The following is a 17516-nucleotide window of genomic DNA, read 5'->3' as shown; positions in this document are numbered from 1 at the left end:
TGGTTTAGGCTTCCTTGTGATTTAATTTACTTGTTGTGAGGTGCTCGAAAGAGTAACTCACAACTCCCCGAAAGTTCCTAGGAAGAACCCCGGAAGTTTCGGGCAGCTTTCTTTGCTCAGCATAAAAAGCTGCCAGGAAGTTCCGGGCCCTAATTTTAACCGCTGCAATTTGAAGTAAATTATAGGAACGCCTATTCCCCCCCTCTAGGCGACATAAAGGTCCTTTCACTCCTCCACTCGCTAGGCCATCGTCATGCATCTCCACCTGCCGTAGTCCATCTTGCGAGCCCGCCCTCGCCGCTCTTCCTCTTGCTCGCTAAGAGGATTGTTGCTTGCCATGATCCGCGAGACAGGAGGCCTGTGCAACGGCTCTACAAACGCTGAATTATCGGGCTAATGGGGTTGCTCCTGGCTTGTTAGAGAATCTCTAACAGAGTTGCTATTTTTGATTCTCCAAATAGCTATTTGCCCAGTTTGACAAAAATTTAGAGAGTCAAATTTGGTTTTTACTCCAACAGACTCTCTACATCAAACTCTCCATATACCTATGGAGCCCACCTGTCATTCTCCTCCCCATCTTTCTTCTGCATGCCCTATCTGCAATCCGCTCACCGTTGTCCACCATCGCCGGCGAGGTGAGGTCGGTGGCGGGCCAAGGTGAGGCCATGGTGGACAGAGTGGCGACGCTGCGGAAGCAGTGGCTTATCATCGCCGTTGTCCACCACGGCGTAGAGCCGCATCCGTGTCCTCCCTCCCTCGCTGTTGCCAGGCGACAGCTTCCAGAAAATCCGGCGCGCACTCGAGGCAACGGTGGTGGCAGCGGCGAGAGGGGAGCAGCCGGTGATGGCGAATCTGTTCACGCGAGGCAACGGCGATGGCGGATCCGCTCCTCACCGAGAAGGAAGAAGACGTCGGTGGATGTGGGTGGGAGCTGAGGCGGCAGTGCCAGATGTGGCCGGCCGGGAGGGAAGGCGGCGATGCTTCCGCCAGGGGAGCCAGCTCGGTCTGGAGCAACGGCGGCGACAACATGCTTCTCTCTCCACTCCCTTGACACCGGCGCCCGACGGGCAGGAGGCCGCGGGTGCGCTCGCCGTCGTGCTGCCCCACCGTCGCGTCCTCCTCCTTCAATGCTCTCAACCGACGCGGGTAGTACGGGGAGAGAGAAGCCTCTCCAGCGTGGGGCTCACCAATGGCAAGGCAGGTTGGGCTGGCCAAATTTGGCTATTGAGGGGATGAGTTTGGCCAGTCATTTGGCTTAGCCATCCTAGTAGAGAGGCTGTTGGAGTGGAATTTTTTTTTTTCTAAAATGGTCAAATTTTAACTTGGAGAGTCTATTAGAGAGAGTATATTGGAGATGCTCTCGTGCTATGCCAGCAGTGTTGGAGCTTGCGTGTTCATGTGCTTTGAATATCTGCTGGAAGCCTGGAATCCCCTGTTTTTTCTTCGTTTTAAACATTGTCCTTGTGCTGAACTCTTATGCATTCAAATAAAAGCTGGGCGAAGCCTTTTCTCTATAATAAAGGACGGACGGAAAAATATTCAGTTAAAACTAATGAAAACTTAAAATCTGTCGTACAATTAAAGAATGAACTTAAAACTTAAAATCTAAAATATTAAAGTTTTACCTACACTATAATGACATGAATAAATGAATAAATCTTGAACGTTTATTTATAGCTTGCAATTTTTTACTACATATATTTTCGTAGTAAAGCCGGAGGTAGGCGAGATGTGCCACGCTGTGGTAGGCCGCGCCGACGTGGGCGAATCCGCAGCACGAGGCTTGCCCCCCTATCCCAATCTCTCGTGCGCGCCGATAAGGCAGGCGCACGCGGCGCCATACAAAAAATGAGCCGTCGCCGCGCGCGCACGCCAGGGCCCCCTCCCACGCCCACCCGCGCCTCTCGTTGCCCGCCGCGTCGCGCTCACGAGATCCCAGAAGAGGACGCACGCGACGCCACAGGCAAGGCAGGCTCACGCCGGAGCGGGAGCGGGAGCGGGAGCGGGAGCGGAAGCAAGAAGCAAGCAAGCAAGCGGTCACGAAGCCATGGCGGCGCCGTCGTCCCTCGCGTCGTCCTCGCACCTGTCCCGCCGCGCCACCGCCGCGGCGTCGCCGTCGATCCCTCCTTCTCCCCCTCCTCCTCCGCAGCGGCTCCGGTGCGGCTGGGTCGGGCGGGCGGCGCCGCCGACGCGGCGCGCGCCAGGTGTTTGCTCCGTGGTCTCGCCCAGCAAGCCAGGTTCTCTCTCTGCCGCCCCTCTGCTAGTTTACCATGCTCTCAGCGGCAGCGGTGTTGGGCGGGTGAGGCTGAGCGGTTGGGTGTGATCTGTTGTAGGGGTTGCTGCTGTTGACGTGCCGGCCGCGACGATTCCTGACGCGGCGGCGACCGGCGTCGGCGTCGCCGAGCGCACTTCGGTGTCGTCGCTGCTGGAGGTTGTGGCGGACGACTTGCTCAAGCTTAACAACAACCTCAAATCGGTGAGCTTCACCTTTTCCTCCCAAAGTTTGCATCATTCTGTTCAGCTTGTTCATGATGCAAGTAGCATTGAATAGCTTCTCTTTCTCCTAGCACATTTGGTACAAGGCTCACGGTTGCTACGACATAGTCCAATACAAAAAAAAAAAAGTTGCACTGATTTTGCTTGGAAATGTATCGAACTGTGACAGTTTTAGTCCATAAATTTTAGAATAAAAATAATTTGCACTTAGTGATAAAGTTGTGGACAATTTAAGTAGTTGGTTGGTTGAACAAAATGTTAATGGTTGTAACTTCTGGAAAAATAAAATGTATTCTTAGTTCCTTGCGTTCGTCGAGGGAAATTAATGTGCAACGAAGGTTGAAAGGGAAAGAAATATGCCCATCATTTGCAGTGTCACTGGAATATACTACAGGAGCGAGTAAACAGTTCAGAGTCGCATAATGGTCCATTCCTTTTGAACTAACTAATGACCCCAGTTATCGAGGAATGGAGGCTTGGGAAGTTTTTTTAGATAATGGATAGAGATCTGGCCTCTATATCTCTAAATGGATATACCAGTGTTTACAATTTGGTTCGAAATTTCGGATCCCACCGGCAAATCAATATACTGACCGAAATTTTTGGGTTCTCATTTTTTTGTGGAATTTGGTTAAAGTTTATTCAAATCCAGTCAAAATTTCAAAAAATTTTGGTCCGGAAAATGCCGAAAATCATGAAATTAAATTTCGGTCCTACCGAAATCACCAAAATCAAAATTGTAAACCCTGGGATATACACAGCCAAAGAGGCTTGGGAAGTTGGGAGTGAGAAGTAGACTGAATGAGCAAATGCCTTATAGTAGCTCTTATGTAGTGCTTTTGCACACTCAATAACTTCTTCGATGTCTGCTATTTTATGCAACTTCTCTATAATTGCTGAGCTTTGACATGTTTTCTGCTCTTGAGTAGTGACATTGCGCAATACTATCATTTTTCCAATCCTTCCTCTATAGATCATCAATGTCTGCTTAAACAAGACATCAAACATCACAATGACATATCAAATACTAGTACCTAAACTTTTTGCAAGAGGAAATTGTACTTATGTATGTTCTTGTTACAATAACTAGCTGACATAATTTTAATAGCTTGTTGGTGCAGAAAATCCAGTTTTAGTTTCTGCGGCTGAACAAATATTTGGTGCCGGTGGAAAAAGATTAAGACCGGCACTAGTTTTTCTGGTATCCAGAGCAACTGCTGAGTTGGCTGGTTTATTGTAAGTTCCTTTTGGCTGCATTATCATTGATGTGAATAGGTTTGGAATAGAGTGCACTATCTCATAGGTCCCTAAACCATAACATGTGTGTTATTTAAGTCACCGAATTACAGAAGTGCAAATTGGCTTCTATCCAACCCAAACTTAATAAGTTACCAATGTTCAGGCAGCACTTTAACCCTGCTAAATCAAGTTTGACTAAAGAATTTCTACCAAAGTAAATAAAAATCTTAGTGACGTGTGAAATTTTCCTTCGAATTGCAAAATATTAATATCTATTGATTTCAATTGGAAAATAAAACTATGATTTGGACTAAGGGTGTCACATGTCATTTCTAATTACCATAAAATAGCATTTGGAACTTTGTTAACCCATTTATACAAATCCCAGGACATAAATGTGCAGTTCTCAAGTTCAAGCACCTAGGTGACACCGCACAAGTTTAGAGACCTATGGTATACTTGAATCTTTTAAAATTATTCCCTCAAGATCTTTGATTTTTGGATTACAGGGAACTAACTACAGAACACCAACGTTTGGCAGAGATCATAGAGATGATCCACACTGCAAGTTTAATACATGACGACGTAATAGATGATAGTGGGATGCGAAGAGGTACGTATTATGTTGTTTTTCTGGAAGGCCAGCAGTACTGGCAGTAATAACCACTCTCTCTTAGCCAGCAGAACTGTCAACAAAAACCGATCTTTGTTATTTCATTTTTGTGACACATGTGCCTACCTTTTATTCTTCTTAGAATACTCTCCTGCATATTCTTAGAAATACATTATCTGAATTTTGCCTCATGCATTCATCTAGTTTGAAGACAAAAAATGCTGTCGTTGCATTACAGAAACTGTTCTGTTTCGCTCTAAAAGAAAAAAACGAAACTGTTTTGTTATTTGTTTTCGTTATTTATATGGCAATCCTGTTTGATTTCACTTAACTCCTTTCTGTTGTCATTGTGAAATAGGGGACTCAAGAAATTTACCTGTTTAATCTGATGTACATTTATTATTTTTAGGGAAGGAAACTATACATCAGCTATATGGAACACGGGTGGCTGTACTTGCTGGTGATTTTATGTTTGCACAATCTTCTTGGTTTCTTGCAAACCTTGAAAATATTGAAGTTATAAAGCTCATCAGTCAGGTAATGAAGAGTTTGAGCAAGTTTTTGTGCCTTCTTTAAAACTATGCATGATTTGCAACCAGAAAGGTGCTTCTTTAACAGGTAATCAAGGATTTTGCCAGTGGTGAAATAAAACAAGCATCAACACTTTTTGACTGTGACATCACCCTTGACGATTACCTGCTCAAGAGCTACTACAAGACTGCTTCTCTGATTGCAGCAAGCACAAGGTCAGCTGCCATATTTAGTGGTGTCAGCACTGCTATATGTGAACAAATGTATGAATACGGAAGGAATCTCGGTCTCTCCTTCCAGGTAGTCGATGACATTCTTGACTTCACCCAATCAGCTGAACAACTTGGGAAACCTGCAGGAAGTGACCTGGCAAAGGGTAATCTAACAGCCCCGGTCATTTTCGCTTTGCAAGATGAACCACAGCTCAGGGAGATCATTGATTCCGAGTTCAGTGAAACAGATTCCTTGGCTACTGCAATAGAGCTAGTTCATAGAAGTGGTGGAATAAAGAGGGCTCATGAGCTTGCAAGAGAGAAGGGTGAAATAGCTATCCAAAGTCTGCAGTGTCTTCCAAGGAGTGAGTTCAGAAGCACTCTTGAGAACATGGTGAAATATAATCTAGAAAGGATTGATTAGGCTGCTTTACTTATTTCACAATCGGATACAGAACCTCCTTTGTGAGCTTACAGTAGCTCCCCAAAAAGGCAAACTTTTTAAGGTTTTGGGCCCTGTTTGGATCAGTGGATTGCCAATGGAAAATAAGGGAAAATGACATCATTTTCTTACAAAATGATCCTGTGGAATTCTCACGAAACAGACCATTTGGTTATGTGAGATGAATGATGCAGGACAAAATCATCGGAAAGCAGCGACCTTGCCAGGTTCCTCCCACCTTGCGCCTACATGTATCCTAGCATTTTATTTTTGCACGTCTTGTAAATAAAAGAAGTATATTGACATTAGCATTCTTTAGTTTTGCAATTTTCACATGCATATAGAAAACACGTTGTGTGTACTTGTATGCGCACCTCACCTGACAGGCTCTCACAACATTTGTGTATTCTGTGCTGCTGAGATATGATGTTACCAATTAAATTACTACTAATGTGATGTATGGCTAAATTAGACAATACTAAACTACATATTGGATATGAGTTTAACTGTAGAAACTATCCCCAAAATGAAACTAAAGAAAATTTAATTGGGGAAATTACCTCCCAAATAAAATTCAAGGTAGCCCCTAAGATCACATGATTATGCCAATGATGAGGCAACACTTTCTAATCTTCAAAGATGAATATATGATACTCCAGCAAAACACATCTAGATCTTCATGTTCATTGGCAACTGTGACAGTCTATAAATCACAATTCAATAATCCAGAATTTAACACTTCAACGTTGCATTATATCTGAAAGTAATGCACGACATGAATAAAACGTGGTTATTTCTGTTGATAGCAGACAAACTGCTCAGATCAATATAACCACAGCGAATTTCAGAGGTACAAAAAAGAAAAAAACTTATCACAGGAGCCCAAATAGTCAGGAACAGGCAAGTCATAGATATAGACCAGGATAACATTATATATTACAAGCAACTACAAATATAATATCATACATAAAGCCATGATTCCGAGTTTGGAATCACATCATTCAGACGTGAGCTTCAGATAGATTATACAGATTTGTCCCCAGGAAGATGTGAAGGAGAACTGCCGTCGGCATGATTCTTCTTCTTATGGAACATGCTTGTAATATTTGGTAGCATAAAGCTCTTTTTCAATAGTGTTCTGCTGTTCTTGTGAGGTCCATCATTCTTCTCATTGGCTTTTCCAGCAGAAGCTTTCTGTACAGGGGAAGATGCAGTTCCATGTGCTTGCGCTTCTGGAGCAGGCTGAGCTTCAGCAGCTTTCTTCTGCTCCTTCTCACGCCACCTCCTGAGCTCACCTTCTACAGCTCTCTTTGCTGCTTCAGCCATCTCTGCCCTCTTTAGTGCTTCCTCTGTTGCCAATTCCATGTCTTCCATCTCTTTCCGAGCCGCCTCCAATTTCTTAATCGCCTCATTCTCACTGGCTCTGACAGCCTCCACTTGAGCCATAGCGGCAGCAACTTTCATCTCACTCAATTTCTCTGACTCCTCCACCTTTCGGCTAAGAGATTCAAACTCTTCTTTCGATATTGTTATCTTCGCACCTGATTCAGATGTTGAGGCCCGAGCAGCACTTGCTCTTTCTGATAGTTGCTTGATCTGATCAAGGGCCTTTGCTTCAGCTGATTTTGCCTCTTCTGCTTCTTTTAAAGCAGATTGCAACTTTTGTTCAGCTTCTGCTAATGCTACTCGTGCAGCTTCAGCTTCATCCCTTAAATCTGCAGCACTCTTTTGCATTACTTCAGCTTCCTGCAGGGCATTTTTTGACTCGGAAGACAACTGTTGGAGGGCCAACATCAAGTCATCAGAAGCTGACGTTGCTTTTGATTCAGCAGCTACGGCTGCCTCAAGCTCAGATTTGCATTTCTGAAGCTTCACATGTAGGTCTCCAACTATGGATTCAGTTTCTGTATCCTTCTGTTTCAATTGATCATGCTCCTCCTTAACAGCTTCTAACTCTTGTTTAAGTGATTCTACTAAACTCCGAAGAGAACTTTCCTCCTCTGCCACTTTCTGTAACATTTCCTTAGCATCATCCAACTCTGTGCTGACAGTAGCAATAGACTCCAAATCTTGAGCTCGAGCATCTTCAATCTTTTTCTGCATAGATGAAATCTCCAAATTGGTCTCATCTAGCTTTTCTTTGAGGCTTTTATAAACAGCAGGATCAAAATCCTTTTTCAAAGAGGACAATTTCTTCTCAGCTTCTTCCAAAGCTTGTTTGTATGTTTTCCTAGTAACATCTTTCTCAGCAAGGATTTGAGCCTCTTCTTCATGTGCTTGTTCAGTGGCTGCCTTCACATGCGTAAGAGACTCTTGAATTGTAGCAATCTCCTTGCGAAGCTGATCAGCCTTTTGCTTGTTTGTTTCAGCTAAGTGCAATGATTCCTCTTCCTGCTGTGCTGCAGCCAACCTCATATCCAATGAAGCTTCAAAATCCTTCTTGAGCTTTCTAAGCTCCTGTTTTGCTGCATCAAGATCTGCCAAAGCAACAACATACTGTTCCCTTGCAACATCCAATTCCTGCTTTAAAGGGCCATCTTTTCCAACAGCCTCAAGCGAGTCTCCACCTTCAAGCTGCTTTGTTCGAGTTTTTGCATCCTCTGTTGCTTGAATAGCCAGCTCTTTGGACTTGTTGATAGCATCCAGCTTATTGGTCAGGTCCTCAACAGTTTTCTTAGCTTTCTCCAGCTCAGATAACGCTTGCACTCTGGTTGTCTCAGCATTGTTGAGCTGATCCTTGTATTTATTTAACTCTTTCTGGGCCAAGTGCAGTTCTGTCTCCTTAGCTAACACCCTCTGCCACAGGATAGGATTTTGATATTGCAAGCATCAGAGTATATTTGGATAACCAAATACAAAATAGATAAAGTGAAATGCCATTCCATGGATAATGGAGTTATAGACTCAGTTAAACCATATGAGTGTTCAGTTATTACTTATACAGTTATACTCTATGATGTAAAAATATGAGGTCCATGCGATTAAAATGAAGAAATTTAAATGCATGAAAAAACATGTTAAATATAAGCACAAAAATGCATCCTCAAAAGATAATACAATCGCATTAAAAAACTATAAAATTGGAAAAAGTAAAAACAACTAAGAAAGATCCTGAGATACTACATGTCTGGATGATGGAGGCAGTTGACAATTTTAGTTGATCTATATTGGACAGCATCCCAACATTAGGCATTGTGAACTATCTGCGCATGTACATTTACAACATCCAAAAAAAATTTTCAATCACTGTCTCTAACTGTTCTTTTGTTATGTTGACTATGCCAATCCAAAACAAATCAAATAAAATTTAAGCTTAACAAAGCATCCTCCCACATGTACTAGATATATGTGAGAGGTGCTTCTGTGGACTCCCTGTCGTGACCATGGGACTCACTCTCACCTAAAGAAAAAAACTATTGCCTAGGTCTACAAATGAAATCCCAATCACAAACAAACCATTAGGCACCTTTCAACCATAAAAGCAGAAGAATCACCCACTCGCCCAAAACCGCTATAGTTTTTTGGCTTGTTTTCAGTTACATGGTGTCCTAGTAAGCTTAGCTATGCTGAAGTGACCTACAAATCAGCCAATCATGTAAGTCACAAAAGATGTGTGTATAGTTCACTAAGACATGATTCAGTGCTAATTCGACTGCCATACTGAAACTAGTGATGTCACCACTAATGTCATTAAAACACCTGAAACAGAGCCACCGCTTGCAAGCTCCAAACCATCTCTTCCAGGCAGCCCACTCCTAGCCTACTTTGTTTTCTCTTTTCTGCTGCTTGGGTGGTCTTGGCTGTTGCTGCATGGCTAACTGCCTACTTGCCGCTACCACCATTATTACTTACTAAGAGCCTAAGATTGCTAACTGGGTCCAGTCTTACTGGGACACTGATGTCAGAGTCCAACTCAGATTTGAGTGTCTGAGTTGAGCTAAAAAAAGATGATTCAGGGATTCGCCTGATATGCATGTAATTGTTGATAAAAAAATTATATATATCATCAAATAAAACATACTCTTAGTAAGTAAAACACCAAGGCTTGTTTGGATGACATCAGATTTTGGTGTCCACCCAACACTCAACACTGACTGGGTCCACATGTGAAGCTGATATGCTATAACATGCTATTGTTGCTTGCCGCAATCCCTAAAAATGTGCTTGCCTATGCACCATCTAGGACACATTGGCTCGCTTGCCTGCTGCGTAAACACCAAGTGTCATAGGCAACAGTGCTTTCCACCATCATGCCACTGCCACCTTTCCATCCAATTAACAGTCCCAAGTACCAGCAGCTGCCACCTTCCTCTACCAAACTGTTGCTCTAACGGTCTAACCAGCTCACCGCTGCCCCTATTTCCATGGCAACAGTAGGTCTTGGAGATACTGGCAACCATGCCAGGCTCAGAGAAGATGAAGACCAGTGGACCAAGGCAACAGACAATGAATGGGTATGAGCAAAGGATTGCACGTCAGATCCCAGTATCATGGTGCCTCGCAGGCCCCTAAGTTGGCTCAAGGACATCACTACTTGTAGGAGTGAGACTGGGGTGATACTTTGATCAAATTAGTCCTATCTTGATACAATTCCAATCCAGAAAAAACCCAGTACCTGATGTTTTAACTTTTCAGTGAGTGAAAGATTTGTATCTGGGTTTACGTTCAAAGCTTATACCATATAACAAATTTGATACTCCTGTCTTAAGCTGGAACTAATGTTTCTGCATTGCGTTTATGTGATTATGGCCATGGCAACTATGATGCAATATTCAAATAGGCACATGGAAGGAAGCATGGGACAACCAATCTCCAGGAGTGGCACTATTTGGAGTCGAAAACAAAGGTGAAAATTAAATCCAGCAAAACTTGAGCTTACAGGACTGAACTTTTTTAATGGTATGAATGCATGTCAGTCCCCACACCCCCCCCCCCCCCCCAAAAAAAAAAATACAAACAAAAACTTAGACTTCTAGTAGTATCATATGGTGAATCATCGCTAATTCTTTCTCTGTTTCTGCCAACAAGTCACTCAATTATGCTCTCTTCTAAAGTGTAGTTCATCAGATGTGGACCAGGTACAACAACTACCAAGACAAATAATCAAAGTAAAAGTAGAAGGCAAAACTACTATTCTTTCAGAAATGCAAATCAAATTTCTGCTGTGAAAAGACTCATAAATGGAGAATGTGCATTAATTTAATAATAATCTGTTTAATTAAAGACAGCAAATAGGCTGGGGAACAGCCTGAAATTTCTAACAGTGGGAACACACCTATTTCTTGCAAAAAAGAAACAGGAATGAAAAGGAAAGTACATGCAAATGAAAAGAGTTAGAGCATATAAAAAAAAGTATCTTGTGGTATTCACTGGAACATGCAGGAAATAGTTTGCTGATATGACAAATTTCATTAAAAAAAACAAAGGCGTGGCTTCAAACCTAAGTCATAAAAAGATCCCGGAACAGGGATTTTGAAACATATGGTATGAAGGGGGAAATACCTCTTCGGAACGTTTGTTCAAAGTATGGAATGCGTTCCATTAGTTTCCGGGATGATAGTCCGGAACAATATCAGAAATTAGAAGCCAAGGGCTTATAAATATGAGCATTCCATTGTTATGCATACAACAAGCTTAAATGAATATATATGAAATTTTATGGCTTATATGAAAGAAATCAATTCAATAAAGAACTGTTCATAATATTCAGAGTCCAAGAGCAAAAATGAAATAAGATGAATCCCTTATCCACTCACAGTCTTATCCCATCGATGGAAAGAATCCATCCCATCGTTCTCAGCCACTCAGCGTGATAGCGACGATGGAGATGGCACTCCCCCATGCCCCTCGGCGCGACAGCGGCAACCGCACTTCCCCAAGCCCCGCAGCACGACTACAGCGGTGCTTCCTGTCCTCCCTCAGGTCAGTGGTGACAACGCTCCCCCAACCCCCTTCGGCACAACAGCAGCAGCACTCCCCCGTCCTCCTCAGCGCGACAGCGGTGGCGTTCCTCCATGCACTCAGGTGCGATGGCAGCAAGCAGCGAGGGAGCAATAACAGTGCTCGCCCGTTGCGGCTGTGACCCTGGTGCATTCCCCATCCCTAAACCCAACCCCTCTCAGATTTGCCTTCCTCATACCTCCTTATGTTAGGATGTGATCCATCCACGTTCGGTACGTCATCTTGTGTTGTTCCCGTTCCTTGTTTCGGGACAAAGTTCACTGGACGAGGAACACAGCATCGTTCCAAGATCTGTGTTACTTAGCTTCAAATAAGTGCTACATGAAACTACTTAGACATTTGAAAATGGTTATCAACATTATGGCATATTGGCATCAGTATAACACACTTGAAGGTCACAGCATTTTGTTGCGTAAGATTTGAAGTTAGCAGTTCTGGAATCAACAAGGCTTAAGAACATCAAGGTCTGCAACATTGCTGTACTTATAAGTATTCCATGTAATAGTAGGCACGCATAACATTCCACACAAATCGGTATGTTCAACCTTCATAAAGATATATGCATGCACACATTGAAGTACTATTATTAATCTAATATGAAAAAAATGTTTAATATAAGTACCTACCTCTGCCTGAGGAGGCTTTGGCTTCCTTGCAGCTGATTTGTCAGATGAAAATCGAACTTCCCCAAATAAGCTTACTGCAGCTTTGACGGATTCAAAAGGAGCCCTTGTGTCTATTTCTCCAACCTCTGTTTTTTCTGCATCAGTTGACGGTTGACGGAGTTTTGTAGCCATATTTGCCTTTCCGAATATGTATTATGCACACTGCCACAGAAGATTTAATGGAGTTACAAAACAATTATTACAGAAAATGATTGTAGTAATATGTTCAGTAAATGAATTATAAATATGGCCAGTTTTACGAAAGAAACTGCATAACATGTGCTAATAGGCCTTGAAACCAGTCTGTTTCTCCCATATAGTTTACGAGCATTCTAAGAAAACGTATATTGATTATGGGCCTGTTCACTTTGATGCCAAAAAAAACCTTACCAAATTTGGGCATTGCCAAAATTTTGGCAACTATGCCAAAATTTTGGTAGGATTTCTTATATAGTTACCAAAATTTGACAGCAAACTAAATGTAGCCACTTTTTTGGCAACTTTACCAAAATTTGGTAAGGTTGAAAATGGCATCAAAGTGAACAGGCCCTATGTCTAGCGTCACACTAGGTTATATTTTATAGAATTCTACAGGGGATTACTTTAAGATAATGCTACAGGCTAATAAGATGTTAGTTTCTAGTTTGAGATTGACAAAATACAGGTAAGGCCCATCATCCAATATATTTCAAAACAATTTTTTTCCCTTCCCCAAACCCATGGCCATAGGTCATGCTTACCCGGTGACTCCCACAGTGATAGTAATTTTGTAAGTAAAGAGCATGGGTCATCTGGTGCTAAATGGATTGGCTAGCAAAAGCTTTTATGGTGCCCAGGCTCTCAAAACAAACACGATGTATCAATAACGACCATGTCTCCATCTTACATTGTAAATAACAATGTAGCATGCATATCATAATGCCAACATGTGGAATTTCGATTGAGCAACACCAATTTCACCCAGAGTAAGCAAGTACATCCGCCACCCTCAATTCCACGCTAATCACGTAGTCTTAAAACAAATGTATGCATGGTATGGTATGATTTTTCTAGCCTATAGCATTTTGAGAGCTGCACAATTCCTCTCATTTCAATCGCATACAGCCATACAGGTGCAATCCACATGCGCATTCCGCATCTCTCGGTGTAGAATCCATCAAATTTGGCATGACCAAAATTTACCCTTCCTAGGGCACCCATTCCAACCAAGAAAGGATGCAGAAATTACAGCATTTAATCGAGCGGCGCACCTAACGCGGGTGTGGGGGCATGGAACCCCTTATTTTTGGGGGAAAAAACAAACAAATCGCCATTATTACCAGAGAAGGCTAAGCCAAACTAAGAGAAAAGCTTCCAGATCTACCCAGAGAAGACGAGGCTTAACGCAACGCGCGAGAGGGATGAGGAAGGAGGAGGATGGCGCTCACCGGCGAGAAGGCGGCAGAGCAGGACGCCGAGGCACCGCCGGGGTGCAGGCGGCGAGGGGACGGCGGAGGAGATGGGTCCCCCCGGGGAGGGCGGCGGGGTGGTCGCCGGCGAAGGCGGCGGCGGCGGAGGGTGGCAGGGCGGAGGGGGGCGTTGGGGTTTGCTGGGGTTAGGGCGTGGTTTCCGATCGGTGGATCGGTCGGAAAGGAACGTGCGTTGCGGGGGGCGAGGGGGAGGGGGAAAGATGTGAGTCAGTTGGTGGGGCGCACGTATTTTCCGGGCATCCAATAGAAGGGTTCAATGGCGTGGGGTGGGCCCACGTGTTGTCTCCTGCCAGGTGGGCCCGTGCGCACGGGGGAGTCGTGGATGTGTGTGTCTATTTGTGAGGGGAGGGAGGGTGGTCTTCCGAAGAGTTGAATTAACTCGCACACGGAACATCCCGTGTGGAAATAAAAATACACGAAAAGTACCTACTCTCTCTCTCTCTCTCATATTTCATATTATGTCACTTTCCCTTTTTTATAGTTAAACTTTTCTTTAAATTTAATTAAATTTATAGAAAAATTTAGCAATATCTACAACATCAAATTAGTTTCACTAAAATCAATATTTAATGATAATATATTTATTTTGTGTTTAAAAATATTACTATATTTTTTTATAAACTTAGTCAAAGCTAAATAAGTTTAACTAAAAAAACCAAAACGGCTTATAATATGAAACGGAGATAATAGTACTCCCTCCGAACTGATAATACTTGTCGTTTTAGAATCTTTGATTATGAATCATTTTTAAAATATATGGCTTTCAAATATGATGACTACATGTATAGATTAGTCTTAAAAAGTACTTTAATAAAATCATATATTTGTCAACACTTTTATACATATTATAATAGAAAATAATGGTAAAAGTTATTTTTTTGGAGACCGTGTCCTTGTTCAAAACAACAAGTATTATCAACCGGAGGGAGTAGTGTATTTGTTTTTCGTGAATTGGTATTTTAATACGTCTAAAAATGCATTTTTATGTTTGATACGGTCAGATGCCATTTTGACTAGTACTACTTAAAAAAGGTAAGTTCTTTTTAAATAAACAGGTTGCATATATTATCATAGTTTGTTTAAGGAAAAAGTATGAATTACCCCCTAAACCATAAAGCCGGACATTTTAAACCTCAAATTATTGATACTAGACAATTACCCCCTGACTCAATCCGGAACGTTTGGGTCCTACATGGCATGGCATACACTTAGCGCCAACGTGGCAATCCAATCTCTTCTAGTAGAAAAATTGAAGATATTTCTAGCCAAAATTTGGTATGCCATCTTATTTCGATACAATGTCGATATACGGGTAATCTTTATCTTTACATGTTTATATACTTTTGACTTTGGTCAATATCAAACTGCTCCAAGTTTGACAAGTTTGTAGAAAAATGTAATAAAATTTTTAACCCAATATAAATATATTATAAAAATACATTCAATTATAGATTTAATGAAACTAATTTGGTGTGTTGTAAATATTATTAGGGAATATATTATAAAAATTGAAGAATCGTTCGTATCGCCTCTTTCACCGCATGCACGGGTAACACACACGGATTAGCACTCCGATGTTGTAGGATGGAGCGCGACTCCCAAAGCACTGGAGCAGCGAGGATGATGAATCGCACGCACCGTGTCGTCCGCTTCGTGGCAATGCAATTCGTCATCCCTTTTCATGTAAGTTCACTTGACATCCCTGAACTTTACACTTAGTCTGTCTGAGGTTCCCAATTCCCAATACCAGAAATCCCTACCCCTCAACTATTACAAACCGTGTAGAAAAGGTCCCAAAGCAGTATAGACCAAATTTAACCCTGGGTTCGCTGACGTGGCATATGACAGGCCCCACATGTCAGTGCATCGTTGCGGCATTATTACACGGAGTCGTCTCTCTCATTGGGCTAGCGGCGGAGGTGGAATCACCGCTACCGATCCTCAGCGGCGCGCAGTTCCACAACATCATGATGTTGTGGTTCCCATTCGAGTGGTCCAGCGCTGGGCTTGCCTTCGATGGGGCCACTAGCAAGCACAAGGTCGTCAGGCTCTTCAAGAAACTGAGCGGCTAGGCGAGCTCTGAGATGTACACGCTAGCAGGGGTACGTGCGCGTCGGGAGGGGGGGAGCGTCCGATTTTTCCCCCTCCCCCAAGCGACCGAGCGCCAACTCGGTAACGAAGATGGCCAACTCGGTAGCGAAGAGCTTCGGCTTTGCCCGGAGCCTTGGCTATGCTTCGCCCCGATGGTCGTTGATTCGTTTTGGCAGTTCTGGTCGAAAATCCTCGTAACATGTCTCCAACAGTAGATGATTGGTCAAAAGTGAAGCCATGCCGTCTACTGTAGCCTTTTTGATTGTGCGTTTGCAACAGGAACAAAGATGAAGAGGTTGAGTAAATAGAAAGAACATGATCGGTAGATGGCCGGGGTTTTGCAATTAATTTCTAGTGATGAACGATAACCATAAATAAAAGTAGGAATCACGCTTTGTCCTTGTGTAACTACCGCCCTTGGCGATACAATTTACTCATCAACTATATGGACAATCTATCTATCTATCTATCTATCTATACCTATACTAATTGGGCACTTTTAGGAGCTCTCACGTTAATTAGAAAGATCTGGCCATTAATCCACCAGATGGTAATGTCACGACCGTAGATTATAATACGTATTTATATATGGGTTTTAATTTAGAACGAATTTATTATATACGTGTTCCAAAAACCCATCTAATATACAAGTGTGTTGACCAATCCATATCGTGTTTCATCATCTTTAACTTCCTATGTACTTACCCTGTAGTCCGTCCGCACGGTCGTTTCAATTGTTTCCAGTGGCTTTTCATCATGATCATGCACGTGGCCGTTAAGATGTTGTCATGTTGATCAACAAAATCGATACTTCATGGACGATGCATCTACCTGACAATGATCATCGCGGGCGTCAAACTCGGCGAATTCTTGCAGTAGTAGTATCTGCTGCAGAAACAGTGCAGTGAGGAGCGAGCGGCCGCTGAGATGGCCACATCTCGTTCGTGATCCCCCGGTTCGAATCTCCTGCCACTACGCCGGCACAGTGAAGTATTGTTTCGTTAATCATTCCACCATCTATAATTTAAGTGACGGTTCTAATGACAGGCATATGCTTGCATCATGTATGCAGTTCTGCTGCAGAACCCGTGCAACAAAGCCATGGCAATCTACAAAGCATATTAGCATAGACCAATGACAAGGTGATCGTGGAAGATTTCTTTTAAAATATGGTCATAGGCGGGCGAATGAAGGATGCAAAACAGGAGGAATAGTTGTGATTAATTTACAAATTTAGGGAGCAAACCAGGTTAGGTGCTTTTCTTCCTTTTGTCTTAATTTAAATATGCATTTTCTTTTGCAATCTTAAATAATAAATTTCAAGCGAAGGCATCATTAGTTAGGTTTCTCAATATGGCTCTTCGTTAATTTAATTTCGAAATTAAAAATTAATAATTAACAAATTATAACATACACCAACTCTTCTTTCACTCTACTTCATATGGCAAGGTTGTTGCTTGGCTTGTATAATTACATATATAAAACTCCAATCTCTAAAACTGAATTCAGGGTATAGCTTCTGGCTTCCTATTGAGCCACGTGGCGCCCTATAAATCTGGTTAGCCCTTCTAAAAATTTGCCACGTGTCACCACTTGATTCAGGATTTGCTCCCGCACACAGCCATCGGATTAAAAATAAACGGTAGAGATGGGGCAAAGGACCTAACCGTAAAACTTGCTATTTAAAGGGAGTTTATGGTAAAAGGTAGGATCTCTACACTGGTGGAGAAAACGTTTGTAGTCCCGGTTCGTAACCCCCCTTTAGTCCCGGTTTCTAAACCAGGACTATCAATACGG

General features: G+C 42.7%; 2 protein-coding genes across 2 annotated transcripts; one reads left to right on the top strand and one right to left on the bottom strand.

The window, feature by feature from the left end:
* Positions 1–1852: 1852 nt before the first annotated feature.
* Positions 1853–5984, top strand: LOC127756948 (probable solanesyl-diphosphate synthase 3, chloroplastic). Its single transcript, XM_052282335.1, has 6 exons — positions 1853–2237; positions 2334–2476; positions 3605–3732; positions 4245–4348; positions 4758–4885; positions 4967–5984. Exons 1-6 carry the CDS (start codon positions 2048–2050, stop codon positions 5513–5515), a joined length of 1242 nt encoding a protein of 413 aa, XP_052138295.1. The 5' UTR covers positions 1853–2047; the 3' UTR covers positions 5516–5984.
* A 277-nt stretch (positions 5985–6261) lies between these two features.
* LOC127756947 (WEB family protein At5g55860) lies at positions 6262–13796 on the bottom strand. Its single transcript, XM_052282334.1, has 3 exons — positions 13587–13796; positions 12121–12321; positions 6262–8329 (listed from the first exon to the last, which is right to left on the bottom strand). Exons 2-3 carry the CDS (start codon positions 12289–12291, stop codon positions 6557–6559), a joined length of 1944 nt encoding a protein of 647 aa, XP_052138294.1. The 5' UTR covers positions 12292–12321; positions 13587–13796; the 3' UTR covers positions 6262–6556.
* Positions 13797–17516: the final 3720 nt, after the last annotated feature.

This window comes from Oryza glaberrima, chromosome 12 (assembly GCF_000147395.1).
Source record: "Oryza glaberrima chromosome 12, OglaRS2, whole genome shotgun sequence".
NCBI classification, from domain to species: domain Eukaryota; kingdom Viridiplantae; phylum Streptophyta; class Magnoliopsida; order Poales; family Poaceae; genus Oryza; species Oryza glaberrima.
This window is presented reverse-complemented; position numbering and strand designations above follow the sequence as displayed.

Bases quoted from the DNA above. Each gene is read 5' to 3' on its own strand.
- LOC127756948 (XM_052282335.1), top strand. From the start codon at position 2,048: ATGGCGGCGCCGTCGTCCCTCGCGTCGTCCTCGCACCTGTCCCGCCGC. The intron at 2,477-3,604 runs GTGAGCTTCACC...TAATTTTAATAG, and splicing joins TTAACAACAACCTCAAATCG to CTTGTTGGTGCAGAAAATCC. The intron at 4,886-4,966 runs GTAATGAAGAGT...CTTCTTTAACAG, and splicing joins TTATAAAGCTCATCAGTCAG to GTAATCAAGGATTTTGCCAG.
- LOC127756947 (XM_052282334.1), bottom strand. From the start codon at position 12,291: ATGGCTACAAAACTCCGTCAACCGTCAACTGATGCAGAAAAAACAGAG. The intron at 8,330-12,120 runs GTAGGTACTTAT...ATCCTGTGGCAG, and splicing joins CAAAGCCTCCTCAGGCAGAG to AGGGTGTTAGCTAAGGAGAC.